Source organism: Agelaius phoeniceus, chromosome 35 (genome assembly GCF_051311805.1).
Source record: "Agelaius phoeniceus isolate bAgePho1 chromosome 35, bAgePho1.hap1, whole genome shotgun sequence".
NCBI classification, from domain to species: Eukaryota; Metazoa; Chordata; class Aves; order Passeriformes; family Icteridae; genus Agelaius; species Agelaius phoeniceus.
The window spans coordinates 477,195-493,354 of record NC_135299.1 but is presented as its reverse complement, the minus strand read 5'-3'; the positions used below and the strand labels follow the sequence as shown (position 1 = coordinate 493,354).

Genomic DNA, 16,160 nt, shown 5'->3' with positions numbered 1-16,160 from the left:
CCGGGCTCGGGGAAGAACGGGGAGCACAGCCATGAGTACAAAAATACCTCTATTGCTCTGCCTCACCTGCCCGCAGCTCAGCGGGGCTGGATCTGAGTCCAGGGCCGAGCTCTGGGGGGCTCCAGCACAGCCCGGGGCCACTGGGAGCAGAGCCAGGGGCTGCCCCGCCGCCGGCAGCCGGGCCCCCGTCCTTGCTCTGGGGACCCATCCTTGCTCTGAGCCCCCATCCCCATTCCAGGCCCCCATTCCCATTCTGGGCCCCCATCCTCACTCTGTGACCCCATCCCCATTCCAGGCCCCCATTCCCATTCTGGGCCCCCATCCTTGCTCTGAGCCCCCATCCCCATTCCAGGCCCTCATTCCCATTCTGGGCCCCCATCCCCATTCCAGGCCCCCATTCTTGCTCTGGGCCCCCATCCCCATTCTGGGTCCCCATCCTTGCTCTGGACCCCCCATCTCCATTTCGGGCCCCCATCCCCTGTTCCAGGCCCCCATCCCCACTCCAGGCCCCCGTCCCCGCTCCAGCCCCGCTGCCCTCAGGGCTCCAGCTCCCGGGAGAGCCTCAGCAGCTCCTTCTGGCTGTCGATGGCCCTCAGGTGCTGCAGGTAGGCCCAGGTGGACACGGGGTTCCTCACGCTCAGGGACTGCTCCGAGCCTGTGGGGAAGGATGAGATCAAGGCTGGGGTCCCCTCCCTCCCCTGGCACAGCCTGCTGAGCCTGTCCAGCCCTGCAGGATCACCCCACGGAGCCCCTGTGTCACCCCCAAACCTCCCCAAACCGCCCTGGGCTGGCTCATGGATCCCTCCACAGATCCATCCATGGATCCCTCCATAGATCCATCCATGGATCCCTGCATGGATCCCTCCATAGATCCATCCATGGATCCCTCCATAGATCCATCCATGATCTCTGCATGGATCCCTCCATAGATCCATCCATGGATCTCTGCATGGATCCCTCCATAGATCCATCCATGGATTTCTGCATGGATCCCTCCACAGATCCATCCATGGATCCCTCCCTGGATCCCTCCCTGGCTCTCTCCACCTCCATCCCCTCTCCCCAGCTCAGGGACCCTGCAGAGGGTTGGGGGTCCCCCGGGGCAGGGTTGGGGTCAGACTGAGGAGCTCCAGACGTACACGTGGAGATCCTGACGGCCTTGGCATCCTCGGGCCGGTGCGGGGAGCGGCTCCGCAGTGGGGACAGCGGTGCTGGGGGACAGAGAGAGGGGGCTCAGGCCCGTCCCCAGGCTCTCAGCCCATCCCCAGGTCCCCAGCCCTGTTTAGGGGACCCTCCAGGCCCCCTCCCCAGCTCCCTGGAGCGCTCACCGTGCGCGTGGCCCCGGCAGCGCTGCAGGACTCGCACGGTCTTGGCCATCATGTGCTGTGGGCGAGGCACAGAGGTCACCTGCTGCCACCTGGCCCCACCTGGATCCCCAAAATCTCTGTCCCCACCATGGCTGTGACCGTCCCTGGCTGTTGCAGTGCCAGAGCTCTGCCTGCCAGGGCACAAGGGCACAGCAGGGCCCTCGGAGGGGTCGCCAGCCGCACTCTCACCATCTTCTCGAAGTTGATGAGGTTCTCGGCCAGGGTGCGATTGCCCTCGTGGATGAAGGTCATGTCTGGGGGGGGTTTGGGGGTCAGAGCGGGGCCCCCGGGGGCGCTGGGCACACCCAGGGGGTCCCCAAAACCAGACACCCACCTTTGAGCAGCAGGGGCACGAAGGGGATGATGGGGGGGCTCAGCTTGGCCACGGCCAGGCGATAGACACGGTGGTTCCAGGAGGGGTCCTGGGGACAGGCAGGGACACGGGGGCTGGGGGGGACAGGGGGGGACAGAGGCGCCCCCTCCCCATTGCTCCAGGGGCAAACCCCGCTGGGAGGGGGACATGGGGCAGAAAGGGGGACATGGGGCAGAAAGGGGGACATGGGAAAGGGAAGGGGGACATGGGGCAGGGAAGGGGACATGGGGCAGGGAAGGGGACATGGGGCAGGGAAGGGGACATGGGAAAGGGAAGGGGGACATGGGAAAGGGAAGGGGGACATGGGGCAGGGAAGGGGACATGGGGCAGGGGGGCTGCGCTCACCAGCATCCTCTCTAGGGCTGAATGCAGCTTCCGGATCTTGTGGGGCAGCCTCTGTGCAGGGACAGGATCAGAGGCTGGCACAGCCCTGTCCCACTCCAGGGACCCCTGGCTGTCCCTCCCCAGGTGTTGTCCATTCCAGGCCCCCATCCCAATTCTGGGCCCCCAACTTTTCTCTGGACCCCCCCATCTCCCTTATGGGCCACTATCCCCATTCTGGACCCCCATCTTCACTCCAGACCCCTGGCTGTCCCTCCCCAGCTGTTGTCCCACCCCTCAGGCCCTCCCCTCGCTGTCCCCACTCTGTCACCTCCCAGGTCTTGGCCAGGCGAGTCACGGCCGTGTTGCTCACACCAAACATCACCGCGAAGAAGGAATTCAGGTTCTTCTGCTCCTTGAGGCTGCAGGCGGGGACAGGAGCAGGTCAGCCGTGGCAATGGGGACGGGGACAGTGACAGGGACACTGACAGGGACTCACTGTGCCGCCAGTTTGATGAACTTGCGCAGGAGCTGCGCGCGCCGCCCGAGCTCGGGGCACAGGCACAGCTCGGTGGCCACCCAGAACTGCAGCTCGTTGAAGCGCCGCAGCATCCGGGCCAGGTTGGCCGTGGCCACCTCGTGGAACTTGTGAGGCCCCACGATGTAGTGAATCATCTCCACCTGGAGAGAGGCAGGTCAGGGGTGTCCTGGACCCCTCCTGGAGGTGAGGGGTGTCCCAAATGCCTTCCCTAGCAGGTGAGGGGTGTCCCAAGCCCCTTCCCCAGCAGGTGAGGGATGTTCTGACCCCCCTCCCAGTCGCTCCCCGCGTGGGCCACACCTGGTGGATGCTCTTGAAGAGGTTCCAGTCGTAGTCGGTGAGGTGGCTGGCCAGGTCCTTGGAGCTGATCAGGTCCAGGGTGTCCGAGGCGCCAGTGTGGGGGCCCAGCTGCTCAGGGTGGGGGGTCTGGGCACGGGACAGGACCCCTGACCCCTCCTGCCCCCGGGAGGGACGGGTGCCCCAAACCGAGGCACCGCAGCCCCCAACCCCTCCTGGGGGGTCCCCCCGGTGCTGCCCACCCCAGACCCCCCCCACACTCACCAGGCTGCCCAGCTCATCCCTGCTGACCACAAAGAGCCTCTCGTTGAGGCCCAGCGCCGTGAACACCCCCACGGCGTCCTGCGGCAGCACCGCTCGCTCTGCGCGGAGGGAAGGGCGGGCTGGCACGGACGAGGGGACAGACCCCAGCTGGGCACGGGGACAAGGCCACCCCGGGGGAGTCCCCTCACCTCCAGCCGAGTTCACCTTGACCAGGACGTGCTCCCGGTCCCGGCGCAGCCGCGGCGCCAGCGCCCGCAGCACGTCCCGCACGGCGGCGTTGACGGGCAGCACCGACACCAGGCACGAGTGGTCGGCCCTGAAGATCTCGTAGGGCACTGGGGGGGGACAAAAGGGACCTCAAAGGGACAAAAGGGACCTCAGGGTCCCCGTGCTGCGGGGGACAGTCCCGCTGAGGGGGCAGTACCTTTGTCCTGCGCTCGCAGGGCGCAGGTGCTCTCCAGGATCGCCTCCTCGGGGCTCCCGAGCCACATTCCTGAGCTCCGCGCCTGGGGAAGGTGGGACAGACAGGAGGACACGGCCACAGCCACCACCCCTCCCGTGACGTGTCCCCAAAGGGCAGAGGGGACCCAGATCCTGCCCTGTCACCCCTCAGGGGGTCCCTACCTTGGGCTGGGGGGACACGCTGCCATCACCATTCTCCAGCCTGCGGGAAGGGAAGGGGGAGGATGGAGATGCCATTCCTGGTGGGAACGGAACTGGGACCGGCCACCCAAAGGGACTGCGGCCACCCAAAGGGACTGCGGCCACCCAAGGGGACTGTGGCCACCCCTGGGCCACCCTCCGGTGACCTCCGAGTCCCCCAGCCCACCCAGGTGCGTGTGCCACCCTCCCCACAGCCAGGAACCCCCACACCGGGGACACGGTAGCACCCAAAATCTCGTCCCCAGGGAAGCGCAGTGCCCTGGGCACCCATGATTGGGGGACATCAGGGGACACTGGGGGACACTGGGGGACACCGGGGGGACTCACGCTCGGGGTCGCCGCCGCTCCTGGCCCTGCTCCTGGCACAGCCCGCCCAGCTGAGGGTCCTGGCTCGCCAGGTCCGCCAGGTTCTGCAGGGACAGGGGGCCCGGGCTGAGCACGGGGTGGTCCCTGCAGTGTCACCGTGCCACCCTGGTGGTGTCACTGTGTCACCCTGGCGGTGTCACCGTGTCACCCTGGCGGTGCCACCCCGGCCGTACCTGCAGCAGCGCCATGGTGCTGCGGTCGCCCTGCAGCAGCCGCCCGTAGAGCAGCACCCACTGGCTGACGAGCCGCAGGATTTTGCGCCGTTTCCGCAGGGAATAGGAGGCCTTGTCCTGCTCCGAGCCCTCCAGCGGCTCCGCGCGGAAACTGGGACCAGTCAAGGGCACCGGTAAAACGTGGAGAGGGGCGGGGACCCCCAGGGATGGCACCCCAGGAGATGGGGATGTGCCCAAGGGCACTGGAAGGGGATCTGGGGCTCCCCCCGAGGTGACAGGGACGGGGCAGAGCCCAGTCCCCCCCAGCTCCTGCACAGAAGGATACTGGTGCAGCAGGGCCCGGCAGAGCTGCGAGGTCGGCATGAACACGGTGTAGGTGAGCAGGAAATCCCCCAGCAGCGTGTCTGTGAGGGACAGGGCACTGTCACTGCTGTCCCCAGCACCGTGGGGACACGGGGACCTGGCCAAGGATCCGCCATGCCCTGCCTGGGGTGTCCCCACCACAGGGACCTGGCCAAGGATCCCCTGTGCCCTGCCTGGGGTGTCCCAACCATGGGGACCTGGCCAAGGAACCCCTGTGCCCTGCCTGGGGTGGCCTGGGATGGCCTGGGGTGTCTCGAACATGGGGACCCCGCTGGTGGCAGGGCAGATTTTGTTCCTAAAGCCCATGGGAGGGGCTGGATTGTTGGGGTGGGATCACAAATCCCCAGGATCGGCCCCAAGGCAGCGCCTTGTCCCCAGCTGGGATTCGTGACCCGCTGGGGACACCTCCTGGCATTTGTGACCTGCTGGGGACACCTCCTGGCATTCATGACCCGCTGGGGACACCTCCTGGCATCTGTGACCTGCTGGGGACACCTCCTGGCATTCATGACCCGCTGGGGACACCTCCTGGCATTCATGACCTGCTGGGGACACCTCCTGGCATCTGTGACCCTCTGGGATCACCTGATCTGGGACACCTCCTGGCTCCCGGCTCACCCGGGTTTCCCCTCTCCGAAGGCAGAGGGAGACCGAGAGGCGCCGAGGAGCCGCTCCCCGCCCGGAGCCGCCGCCCTCTCCCGGCCTCGGCTTTTGGGGTTTTTAGCGAGCCCAGGGTGGCACGAGCAGGATTTGGGGTTGGACACCGGGAATGAGGAGCCCCCTTGGTGCCGCTCCCTCCGCCTGTCTGGGTGGCTTTGGGACAGTCCCCAGCACATGGGGACACCCCCACCTACCCACGGGGTCGTAGAGGGTGGCATCGAGCCTCATGAACTCCAGCAGGTGCTCCAGGATCTTCTCAGGTGTCCCAGCCATCACCAGGTACCTGCTGGGGACAGGATGGATGGAGGTGACACCGTGGCCGCGGGCAGGGCCACCACAGGCTGGTGACAGCACGGGCTGGTGACAGCACAGGCTGGTGTCCCTGCTCCTCGTCCCCTTGTTCCTCCCAAAAACTGCTCCGAGAGAGGCTGGAAAGGGCAGAGGGGTGGCTCAGAGGACAAGGGTGTCACCTGCCATGAGGGGGATAGGGACAGGAGTGTCACCTGCCAAAGGGGTACAGGGAAGGGACAGGGGTGTCACCTGCCACCAAGGGCACAGGAGTGTCACCTGCCAAAGGGGGACAGGGACAGGAGTGTCACCTGCCAAAGGGGTACAGGGAAGGGACAGGGCTGTCACCTGCCACCAGGGGCACAGGAGTGTCACCTGCCAAAGGGGGACAGGGACAGGGGTGTCACCTGCCACCAGGGGCACAGGAGTGTCACCTGCTGCTCCGTGCCGAGGCCGCCTGGCCGCTGCCCCCCTGCAGGTCCTTCTGCAGCACCAGCACCACCTTGCCGTGCTCCTTCAGCCGCACCGTGTTGGCCTCCACGTCCTGGGGGTGATCCCGCCGTCAGCCTGGCCGGGATTCCCCAAAATTCACCCCAAAATCGCCCCCAAAATCCCCCCACCCCAGGGCCCACCTTGAGGATGCGGTTGAAGTCCTGCTTGTCCACACGCAGGAAGTGACAATTGTCCTCGCGCAGGAGGATGGTGGCCGCCCGTGGGGCGTCGTTCACCAGCGCCAGCTGCCCAAAATCGTCCCCCTCGTGCAGGGTGGCCACCAAGCCCTAGGGACAGCACAGGGGGTGAGGGACAGCGACACTGAGGTGTCCCCAGAGTGTCCCCCTCGTGCAGGGTGGCCACCAAGCCCTGGGGAGGTCAGGGATGGTGACATTGGGGTGTGCCCAAGGTGTCCCTGCAGCACAGAGACAAACCCACCTTGCCGTGGGTGACCACGTTGACCGAGCCCTTCCAGATGATGTACCAGGAGGTGCCTTTGTCACCTTGGCTGAACACTGGGACAGCGCCCGGGAAAAGGGGGGAAAATTCACAATTTTGGGAACGGCTCCGGTGTCCCCGGGCTGGGGACACCCCAGTGCAGCTCACGGGGGACTCAGGGTGACTCACGGACGGTGCCTGCACGCTGGTGCCCCTCAAACATCAGCACGGCCGCCAGCTCCCGCTTCACCTGCACAGGGGACAGCGCTGTCACCCCCGGCCGGGCCAGCAGGGGACACGGGGATGGGAAATGGCGGGGAAGGGCCGAGGGAGGCACAGAAATTATCAGAGGAGATGCTTAAATAGGAAGGAAAGGATTTGGGGAGCAGGGAAGGATGCCTGGACAGGAGCTGATGGGGTTCAGGAGGGTTTGGGGCCCAGGGGACACCCCGACCCCGCAGGGTTTGGGGACACTCACTGAGTTGGAGAGATGAGCCACGGCTTTGATGTGGAGCAGCTCCTCAAAGATCAGCTCCAGCTCGTCCTGAGTGCGCTGGGCAGGCCTGGGGGGGCCGGGGGGTCAGCGGCTCCCTGTGCCCCCCTCCCCAGCCCCTTCCCCTCTTTGAGTGACGTTGTTGGGTCCCCCCACCCTCAGCAGCCCCGTGGCTGCTCCAGAGCCCCCGGGCAGGGTCCAAAAAGGGCTCAGAAGGTGCAAAGGAGCCCCTGGGGCACTCACGGCTTGCGCAGGGCCATGGAGAGCAGCGCGTCAGGGCCCAGCTGTGCCAGGAACCCCAGAGCCTCCAGCAGCTCCTCGGGGTCCCGCGGCCCCGCGCCGGGCTCGGGGCTCAGCTCCAGCTCGGCAAAGCGGTAAAACTGCGTGTCCTTGTCCTGGAAGTGCCACTCCTGCCTCACTGCAGGGTACAGCGGCCGTCAGCTTGGCTCTGTGCCCCCCTGAGCCCCCCAGAGCCCCCCTGAATCCCTCACCGTGTGTCAGGACCCCGCTGTCCACCAGCACCTGCCCGATGCCCACGGCCTGGCCGCGCGTCTGCACGGCCGCGCCGGCGCTCAGCAGCCAATCCACCAAGTCCTTCCCCGAGCAGCACTGCCTGGGGGGGGCACAGGGGGTGAGAACCCCCCGGGACAGCCCCCCCGGAGCCCCCCAGGGTCCCCCCAGCCCACCGGTGGTGCCGCAGGTGGTGCTTGTGGTCGCGGATGAGGCCGGGCCGGGAGCTGCTCAGGTGGGCGAAGAGGAGCTTGCCCGCCCTCCAGATCTTCTCCGAGGATGCCTGAGGGTGGGAGGGGGACAAGGGAGCTCCTGGGGGGGTTGGTCTGGGCTGTCCCCTGTCCCCTCAGTGCCCTGGGATCGCCACCACCCACCCTGGGAATGGCCGAGCCCAAGGAGCATCCCCAGGGCTCAGGGGTGTGGGGGTGCCCCAGCCCTCGCCCCCCCCACCCCCCCCAGCCTCCCCAAATTCACCTCCCCGGGGGCTTCCCTGGCCCCCCCACCTGGGTGATGCTGTGGCCATAGTCCAGGCTGGATTCCGAGTCCAGGAGCGGGGTCTGGAAAACCAAAGGGGAGGGGGTTGGAGGGGGGGCTCTGCTGTGCCCCCATCGCCCCACACAGCTGGGGCAGGGGTCCTGGCACCCCCAGAGCAGCCCCAGCTCTTCACCAGGGGAGGGGGCAGCACCCAAATCCTGAACCCAGGACCTAGACCCTGAATCCAGCACCTAAATCCTGAACCCAGCACCCAGATCCTGAACCCAGAGCCCAAATCCTGAACCCAGAACCCAAATCATGAACCCAGAACCCAAATCCTGAACCCAGAACCTAGACCCTGAACGCAGCACCAAAATCCTGAACCCAGAACCCAGATCCTGAATCCAGAGCCCAAATCCTGAACCCAGAACCTAGACCCTGAATGCAGCACCAAAATCCTGAACCCAGAACCCAAATCCTGTACCCAGAACCCAAATCCTGAACCCAGCACTTAATTCTTGACCCTAGCACCATTTTCCTGAATCCTGAACCCAAATCCTGAACCCAGCACCCAGATGCTGAACCCAGCCCCAATTTCATGAATCCAGGACCCATTTCCTGACTCCAATCCCCCTCTCCAGCTCATTTTTCTCCCAGCTCTCCCCCTCGGGGATGCTCCGGGTAAAACAAACGCGCACACGGAGGGACGAGCGCCTGTCCCGCGGCCCCGCCCGGATCGCGGGGCAAAGGTGGCCGAGCTCCGGTGGCGGCGCTGCCCGCGGGGACCGAGGCTCCCGGGCCCCTCCTGGCCACGGCCCTGGATAAACAAGCCCGGCCCGCACCCGTCAGACCAGTTCAGCTCCCGGCACCGGGAGCGCTCACCCGGCAGGGGCGCCCTCCGAGGGTCGCCCACCCGCACGGGGGCACCCCCAGGGGGATTCTGGGGTCCCCTCTCCGGCTGTGGGGATGCCAAAAGCGGCGTCTGCAGGGATCCTGCCGGGGTCTGGGTGGGGAGGTTGGGGCAATCCCAGGGCAGGGGGACGGTCCGGATGGATTTCCAGTTGAGGAGGGCAGGAGTTAATTAGCGCAGGAGTTAATTAGCGCAGGATCCTCAGGCCGAGCCTCCGCCTGCTCCCAGCGCTTTGCAACGGCTCAGGAGGGATTGGAGGAGCCACGAGCGGCTCTGGGAACGCGGCAGGGACGTGTGTCACCTGGCCACAGCGTCACCCAGGCTGGGACACCGCTCCTGAGGCGGCCACAGTGTCCCCAAGGGAGGGACACGGTGACTCAGGCGCTCTGCAAACTCTGCCGAGCCCCGTGACGGCCGCGGGGAGCAGGAACCGCTCCGAGCAAATGTTTGCAAACGGGAGCCGGGAGGAGCTGGGGACACGGGGCTGCTCTGGGGACATGGAGGTGCCACCCGTGGGAGCCGGAGGTTCCTGTCACCCGTGGGAGCAGGAGATCTGTGTCACCCCATGGGTGCAGAATGTCCCTGTCACCCTGTGGGTGCAGGAGGTCCCTGTCACCCGTGGAAGCAGGAGGTCTGTGTCACCCATGGGTGCAGGATGTCCCTGCCACCTCCTGGGTGCAGCAGGTTTGTGCCACCCCATGGCTCCAGGTGACACCCTGTGTGTCCCCCTGCCCAGGTCCCCAAAGGGCCTCTGCTGTCCCCTGGCACAGAGCCCCCTCTGTCCTTGGGGCCCAGAGCCAGCCTGTGCTCCAAGGACACCGAAAGAGACACAAAAACCCCGCTCAAGGATCAGATTCCTCCTTCCCGGGATTCCTCACTGCCAGGACAGCTCTGGAATCACCCAAAGCCCCGCGCTGTCCCCAACCCCCTCCTTGGAGCATCCGCCCCGGGTCAGGACCTGCAGGACGCCCCCGGCCCCCTCCTCGTGACGGCGCGGCTCCAAGCAGCTTCCTAAGGAGTTGCCTTTTCCATCTTCCTGCCCACGGGACACGCCGGGATCCTGCCTTTCTCCAGGATTCCGGCAGCGCCGGGCGCCCGGCCAAGGCCGCCAGCGGCCGTTCCGCGCTCGCGGCCGCTTTTGTTTGGGATCCCGAGGAAAACAAGCGCGGCTATTTCGGGCCTCAGGGCTCCGGAGAAAGTCCTCGCCCATCCGCAGCCTCCGCAGCCTCCGCAGGCCGGGGCTCGGCACTGCATCCTCCGGGACGGGGCTGGGCACCCCCGGGATGGGCTCAGCACCCCAGGGACGGGGCTGGGCACCCTCGGGATGGGGCTGGGCACCCTCGGGATGGGGCTGGGCACCCCCGGGACGGGCTCAGCACCCCTGGGATGGGGCTGGGCACCCTCGGGATGGGGCTGGGCACCCCTAGGACGGGCTCAGCATCCCCTGGGATGGGCTCGGGGACCTGCTCCGGCTCTGCTGTCCTCGCCAGGGACATGGTGGGGGCTGGCACAGTGGCACTTGTCACTGGCACAGTGGCACTTGTCCCCTGGGTAGGACAGAGCCACTTGGGGACACTGCTGTCCTTTGGAGCTGGGAGGGATTTGCTGGGATCAGGTCCCCAAGGGGGATGAGATGGAGCTGGGACACCGGGAGGAGTTTCCAGGAGCTTCCAGCAATGGGGACAAGGGACCTGTGTGGCCCCTGAGGCGCTTCCCTGCCCCTCACCTGCCCCAGGAGTGGCTGTGCTGGGACAAAATCCCCCTTTCCCTGCTGGTAGCAGCTCCAGTGCCCTCAATCCCTGGGTGTCCCCCACAGAGGGGACACTCCTGCCGTGCCACAGGTGCCACTGCCTGCAGGGCTGGTGGGACTGATCCCAGTTTAACCCAGGAGTGCTCCAGGCCTGCTGCTTGCCGGGCTCCCCAGGCTTAGAGCCCCTCCAAAGCCCTCCCCAAAGTCTGCTCGTAAAAGTTTTGGAGAGAAAAATAAATCAGGAAGAAAGGGAAAAAGAGAAGAAAACTCTTCTGGGAGGGAGCCCCTGTGCTCTGTGGAAATGCCCAAAGGGGAGTTTGCCCCCTAAAATAATTCCATTTTTTTCTTGAAAAGTGTCCCAGGCCAAGCAGTGAGGGAAGGGGTAGGGACGCAAAGCTCCGGAAGCTCTGCCAGGGCTCCAGGGTCACCTCCCTGCCTGGAGGGGGCAAGGAGGGGCCGAGAGCAGGGCCCGGGACCCCGGGGGCTCCCCCCAGCTCCCGGGGCCAGCGCGGAGCCGGGCGGGGAGGTCGCGATGCCAGGGGACAAATCCCTGCAGCGGGAACGGGCGGGGGAACGCTGCGTGTCCCGGAATGTCCCACCGGGAATGTCCCACCGGCAATGTCCCACCAGGAATGTCCCCCTGGAGTGTCCTCCCTGCTGGGATGCGCCGCCGGGCACCTGGCACCGGGCTGGCTTCACGCCTGGCCGCCCGTTCCGCTCCGCTCCGCCCGTCCCAGCCTGCGCAGCCTCACCTGCAGCCTCACCTGCCCCTTGTGCCCTCACCTGGTCCCCTGCACGCCTGGGTTCACTCCCGGTACCCTCGCCTGGCTCCTCGTGCCCTCACCTGCACGCCTGGGTTCACTCCCTGCTCCCTCACCCGGCTCCCCGCACGCCTGGCTTCACTCCCCGTGCCCTCACCTGGCTCCTTCCACCCTCACCTGGCTCCTTCCACCCTCACCTGGATCCCTGCACTCCTGGACTCCCTCCCCTCCTCTCATTCCTGGATTCCCGGGGCTGGGGAGACCCCGGCCCCGCTGATCGAGCAGACCTGGGGACACGCTCCCCCCGGCCCCACTCCCACAGGGGATTTGGGGATTTAGGGACACGCTCCCCCCAGCCCCACTCCCCCAGCAGATCTGGGGACACGCTCCTCCCCTTACCCAGCGGATTTGGGGACACGCTCCCCTCCTTACCCAGCAGATTTGGGGACACGCTCCCCCCACTCCCCCAGCGGATTTGGGAACACGCTCCCCCCCTTATCCAGGGGATTTGGGGACGCGCTCCCCCCCTTGCCCAGCGGATTTGGGGACGCGCTCCCCCCGGCCCCACTCACCCAGCGGATGCCCTGGATGCGGGGCAGGCTCCCCCCGGCCCCCTCCAGCCGCACGTCGTAGCTGGAGCTCCGGAACAAGTGCATCCTCCTGAGCAGCCCCGAGAGCCGGGCTCCGTCCGCTCCGGGACCCCCGGGGGGCTCCAGCCCCGCTCGCCGCGGCCCCGCGCCCCTCCGCGCCCCCCCGGCCGCCGCCCCCGGCCCGGCCCCGCGCACCTTCATGCGGCGGGGGGGGGCGAGGCCATCGCGGCCCCGGGGCTGCTCCGCGGCTCCTCGGGACGGGGCCGGGCTCGGGAGCGGCTCCGCCGCCGCCGCCGCCGCCGCGCCGGGCCCGCCCCGGGCACGGCAGCTCCGCCCGCGGCCCCTCCCCGGCTCCCACGGCCCCGCACCGGGACCCCGCGGCGGGAGGGACCCTCGGGACCCGCCCTCGGCCACGGGGGAGGCACAGCCGGGACCCCCGGGACCCCCGGGACCCCCGGGACCCGCCCTCGGCCATGGGGGAGGCACAGCCGGGACCCTCGGGAGCCCCGGGACCCTCGGAAACCGCCCTCGGCCATGGGGGAGGCACAGCCGGGACCCTCTGGGACCCCCGGGACCCCCGGGAGCCGCCCTCGGCCATGGGGGAGGCACAGCCGGGACCTTCTGGGACCCCCGGGAGCCCCGGGAGCGCCGGGACCCTCGGGACTGGGTTTTGGGGGTCTCCAGGAGTCCCTGAGCACCTCAAACCCGGGGGTTTGGGGGGGTCACGGGGGGCTGCCCTGCCCTGCCCTGCTTGGTGGGGGGACCCAGAGAGGCTGGAAGAGGGAGGGGCTTTGTACTGGGAATGGTTCGTACTGGGAACAGTTCATACTGGGAATGGATTGTACTGGGAATGGTTCATACTGGGAATGGTTTGTATTGGGAGTGGTTCATACTGGGAATGGATTGTACTGGGAATGGATTGCACTGGGAATGGTTCATACTGGGAACGGTTCATACTGGGAATGTTCATGCTGGGAATGGTTCATACTGGAACTGGTTCGCACTGGGAATGGTTCATACTGGGAATGTTCATGCTGGGAATGGTTCATACTGGAACTGGTTCGCACTGGGAATGCTCATACTGGGAATGTTCATGCTGGGAATGTTCATACTGGGAATGGTTCATACTGGGGACGTGGCCCCCAGCCCCCAGCCCCCAGCTGGAGCAAAGCTGGGGTGGGGCCCAGCGGTTCTGGGAGAGCATTTACTGGGGTTTTTGGCCAAAAAGGAGAGGGGTTTCTGCCAAAAATTTCAGCTTCAGAAATAAATCCCGATTTTTAAAATCCAAATCTGCCTTTAAATTGGCCCCCACCCCAGCTAGAGCAGAGATGGGAATCCTCAGCTGGATTCAAGGAATTTGGGGAAGATCCTTGAGCCTCCCCTGCTCCCCCTCCTGCCCAGGCACCCGAGCGGCCCTGGGGGTCACACCGGGGTCCCCAATCTGTCCCTCCGAGCTGGGGCCTCCCTTGGGCACATCCTTGAGCAGCGGGACAGGGACAGATCCTGACCTTCCTCCCCCTCTGCCTCTGCAGGCCCAGGACGCTTTTCCTGGGATTCCTGGAGGCTGTGGGAGCACCAGAACCTCCCCGGGCTGGATTCCCCCTCCCCAGGAGCTGCTCCCAGGGCTCTCCCAGCCGGGCTCCCCTCGGCTGGGCCCGGGATCCCGGCCGTGCACAGACACGTCCCCCCATGCAAATCAGAGCTCATTAAGGGAAGGAGGAAGAGGCCTGAGGAAGGCAGCGGCCCCTGGGGCCCGGGCAGCCCCACCCCGGCAGCCCAAGGAGAGCAGAGGCACCTGCCCCGGCCCCGCGGGGGGACTGCGGGCGGCTCCTCCTCTGGATGAGGCTCCAGCACCCCATTCCAACCCCATTCCTATCCCAATGTCGTCCCTATCCCATTTTATCCCACCCCATTCCAACCCCATTCCTATCCCAATGTTCCCTGTCCCAGTCCCATTCCATTTTATCCCACTCCATTCCAACCCCATTCCCATCCCAATGTCATCCCTATCCCATTTTATCCCACCCCATTCCAACCCCATTCCCATCCCAATGTCGTCCCTATCCCATTTTATCCCACCCTATCCAATCCCATTCCTATCCCAATCCCATCCTATCCCATCCTGTCATATTCCATGTTATCCCACCCTATCATATCCCACCCTTTCCATCCCGTTCCAATTCCATTCTATCCCATCCCATCCCATCCCATCCCAATCCCATTTTACCCCACCCTATCCTATCCCACCCTTTCCATCCCACTCCCATTCCCAATCCCATTTCAGACCCAGCAATGAGGGTCCCCCCACCCCTCATTCCTGGGAATGGCTCCCATTTTTCTATTTTTAGTCCTGTGAGAAGGGTGAGACAGTACAGATGTTAGAACTCATGCTATCACAATCAGAAGCCGACTATTTCTTAATTATAATACAAAATATAATATAATATAATATAATTAATATATAGTATAATTAATATAATAGATTTTAAATTTTAATATGTAAAATATAACCTATTTAATTTAAAATATTGTATAATTATATGTATAGAGATATATAAATTATATGTATGAATTATATAAATATGATATAATTATATGTATTATACAATTATAATACATAATATAAACGTTTCTTGGCCCGTCAAATTTTCCACGAATGCATTTCCCGCATCCCTGAGGTGTCCCTGGGGTGTCCCTGGTCCCTCATCCCCCTCCAGGGACGCTCCCACCCCTCCCGGTGCCCGCGCTGCCCTTGCTGGGCTCGGGAGCCCTCGGGAGCCGCGGCCGTGCCCGGTGCGGGTGCGGGGTCACCGGTCCCGGCCGTTCCCCGGGGCTGCCCGGCTCCGGATCGCCCGGAGCAGCCGCTCCTGCGCACCAGCTCTGCCTTATCAGCCTCTTATCGCTCCTTTAACCCCGCTCGTTCGGCTCCGCTTGGACGATCGTTAATTAACGGCGGGTCCCGGCCGAGCTCCGCTGGCTTTGGGGCAGTCCTGGCCTCGCCACCCTCCTGGCACGAATCTCTTCCCCAAATCCCAAATCCTAAAGGGATAAAAAGATCCACAGGGCAGCAAATGCTGACCCCGCTCCCAAATCCTAAACTGGGTTTGCAGATCCAGCTGACCCCGCTCCCAAATCCTAAACTGGGTTTGCAGATCCATCTGACCCCGCTCCCAAATCCTAAACTGGGTTTGCAGATCCATCTGACCCCGCTCCCAATTCCTAAAGTGGGTTTGCAGATCCAGCTGACCTTGCTCCCTGTCCTTCAGCCCCCCCAAAGGCAGAACAGAGTGAAATCCGAGTTAAATCCCAATATTTTCACTATTTTGGCTCCATTTCCTGGGAATGAGCAGCCGGGTCTCGTCCCTGGGCAGGGCAGAAATTCCAGGAGGGACCTGGGAGCTCTGGGTGTCCCCCAGGAGGTTTGGCTGGCAGCTGGGGGTGCAGGAAATCTCCCATATTTATCATCTCCCCGGTTCACCGGGACACGGCCACAAATCAGCCCTGAAAATCCAATCCTGGGGAAAACGGTTGGGAATTTACAGCGCTCCAAACAGCGCGGGTTTATCCTTTAATGCTGCTGGTTTATGTATTTCTCTCCCTCCAACCCTATTTATTTCCTGTTTATTGGCCCAGCCTCCCCTAATTTATGTTTTCATTACTTTGATTAACGCCCCTGCTCCCCTGACATCCTTATTCCGGCGCAGTTCCCCCAAACCCTCGGTGTTAAATAATCCTCGGATTTAGCTGGGATGATTTGTAATTTAATAAGCGGCTCCAGCGCCGTGTTTTATCTCCTAATTGGGCCGGAATTAGCAGCAATTCCGGAATTAACACAAATTATGGGACACCCCTTGTTGTTACACGGGGTTTTATTGGGTTGGAACAACAGCTTTAGGAATTATCTGAGCTGCGTTCCCCAATTCTGGGTGTGATTCATTTCTGGATCGTCCACGGGTGATAGCTCAGGCAGGAATTGCTGCTGTGAAGGAGAAGCTGCTGCTGAGGAAGGAAGGAAGGGAGGAAGGAAGGAGAGTTTTGGTCTCCCAGGTGGTTTAATTTCATTCCCTCA

General features: G+C 64.3%; 1 protein-coding gene across 2 annotated transcripts; it reads right to left on the bottom strand.

Moving 5' to 3' along the window:
* Positions 1-519: 519 nt before the first annotated feature.
* RAPGEF3 (Rap guanine nucleotide exchange factor 3) lies at positions 520-12,374 on the bottom strand. 2 transcript variants are annotated; one of them, XM_077192661.1, is made up of 27 exons: positions 12,074-12,374; positions 8,110-8,163; positions 7,783-7,889; positions 7,588-7,709; positions 7,340-7,514; positions 7,082-7,166; positions 6,793-6,853; positions 6,604-6,680; positions 6,306-6,452; positions 6,108-6,217; positions 5,580-5,671; positions 4,688-4,766; positions 4,363-4,513; positions 4,151-4,233; positions 3,785-3,824; positions 3,585-3,666; positions 3,349-3,495; positions 3,161-3,258; positions 2,900-3,025; positions 2,561-2,742; positions 2,393-2,483; positions 2,086-2,136; positions 1,702-1,789; positions 1,557-1,621; positions 1,329-1,383; positions 1,140-1,211; positions 520-655 (listed from the first exon to the last, which is right to left on the bottom strand). In XM_077192661.1, exons 1-27 carry the CDS (start codon positions 12,290-12,292, stop codon positions 537-539), a joined length of 2,778 nt encoding a protein of 925 aa, XP_077048776.1. In that variant the 5' UTR covers positions 12,293-12,374; the 3' UTR covers positions 520-536. The 2 variants fall into 2 exon arrangements, with proteins under 2 accessions (XP_077048776.1, XP_077048777.1); XM_077192662.1 differs by having other exon boundaries at positions 5,580-5,668.
* Between the last annotated feature and the right edge of the window lie 3,786 nt (positions 12,375-16,160).

Bases quoted from the DNA above. Each gene is read 5' to 3' on its own strand.
- RAPGEF3 (XM_077192661.1), bottom strand. From the start codon at position 12,292: ATGAAGGTGCGCGGGGCCGGGCCGGGGGCGGCGGCCGGGGGGGCGCGG. The intron at 5,672-6,107 runs GTGACACTCCTG...TCCTGTCCCCAG, and splicing joins GCCTCGGCACGGAGCAGCAG to CAGGTACCTGGTGATGGCTG. The intron at 1,622-1,701 runs GTGGGTGTCTGG...AACCCCCCCCAG, and splicing joins CGTGCCCCTGCTGCTCAAAG to ACATGACCTTCATCCACGAG.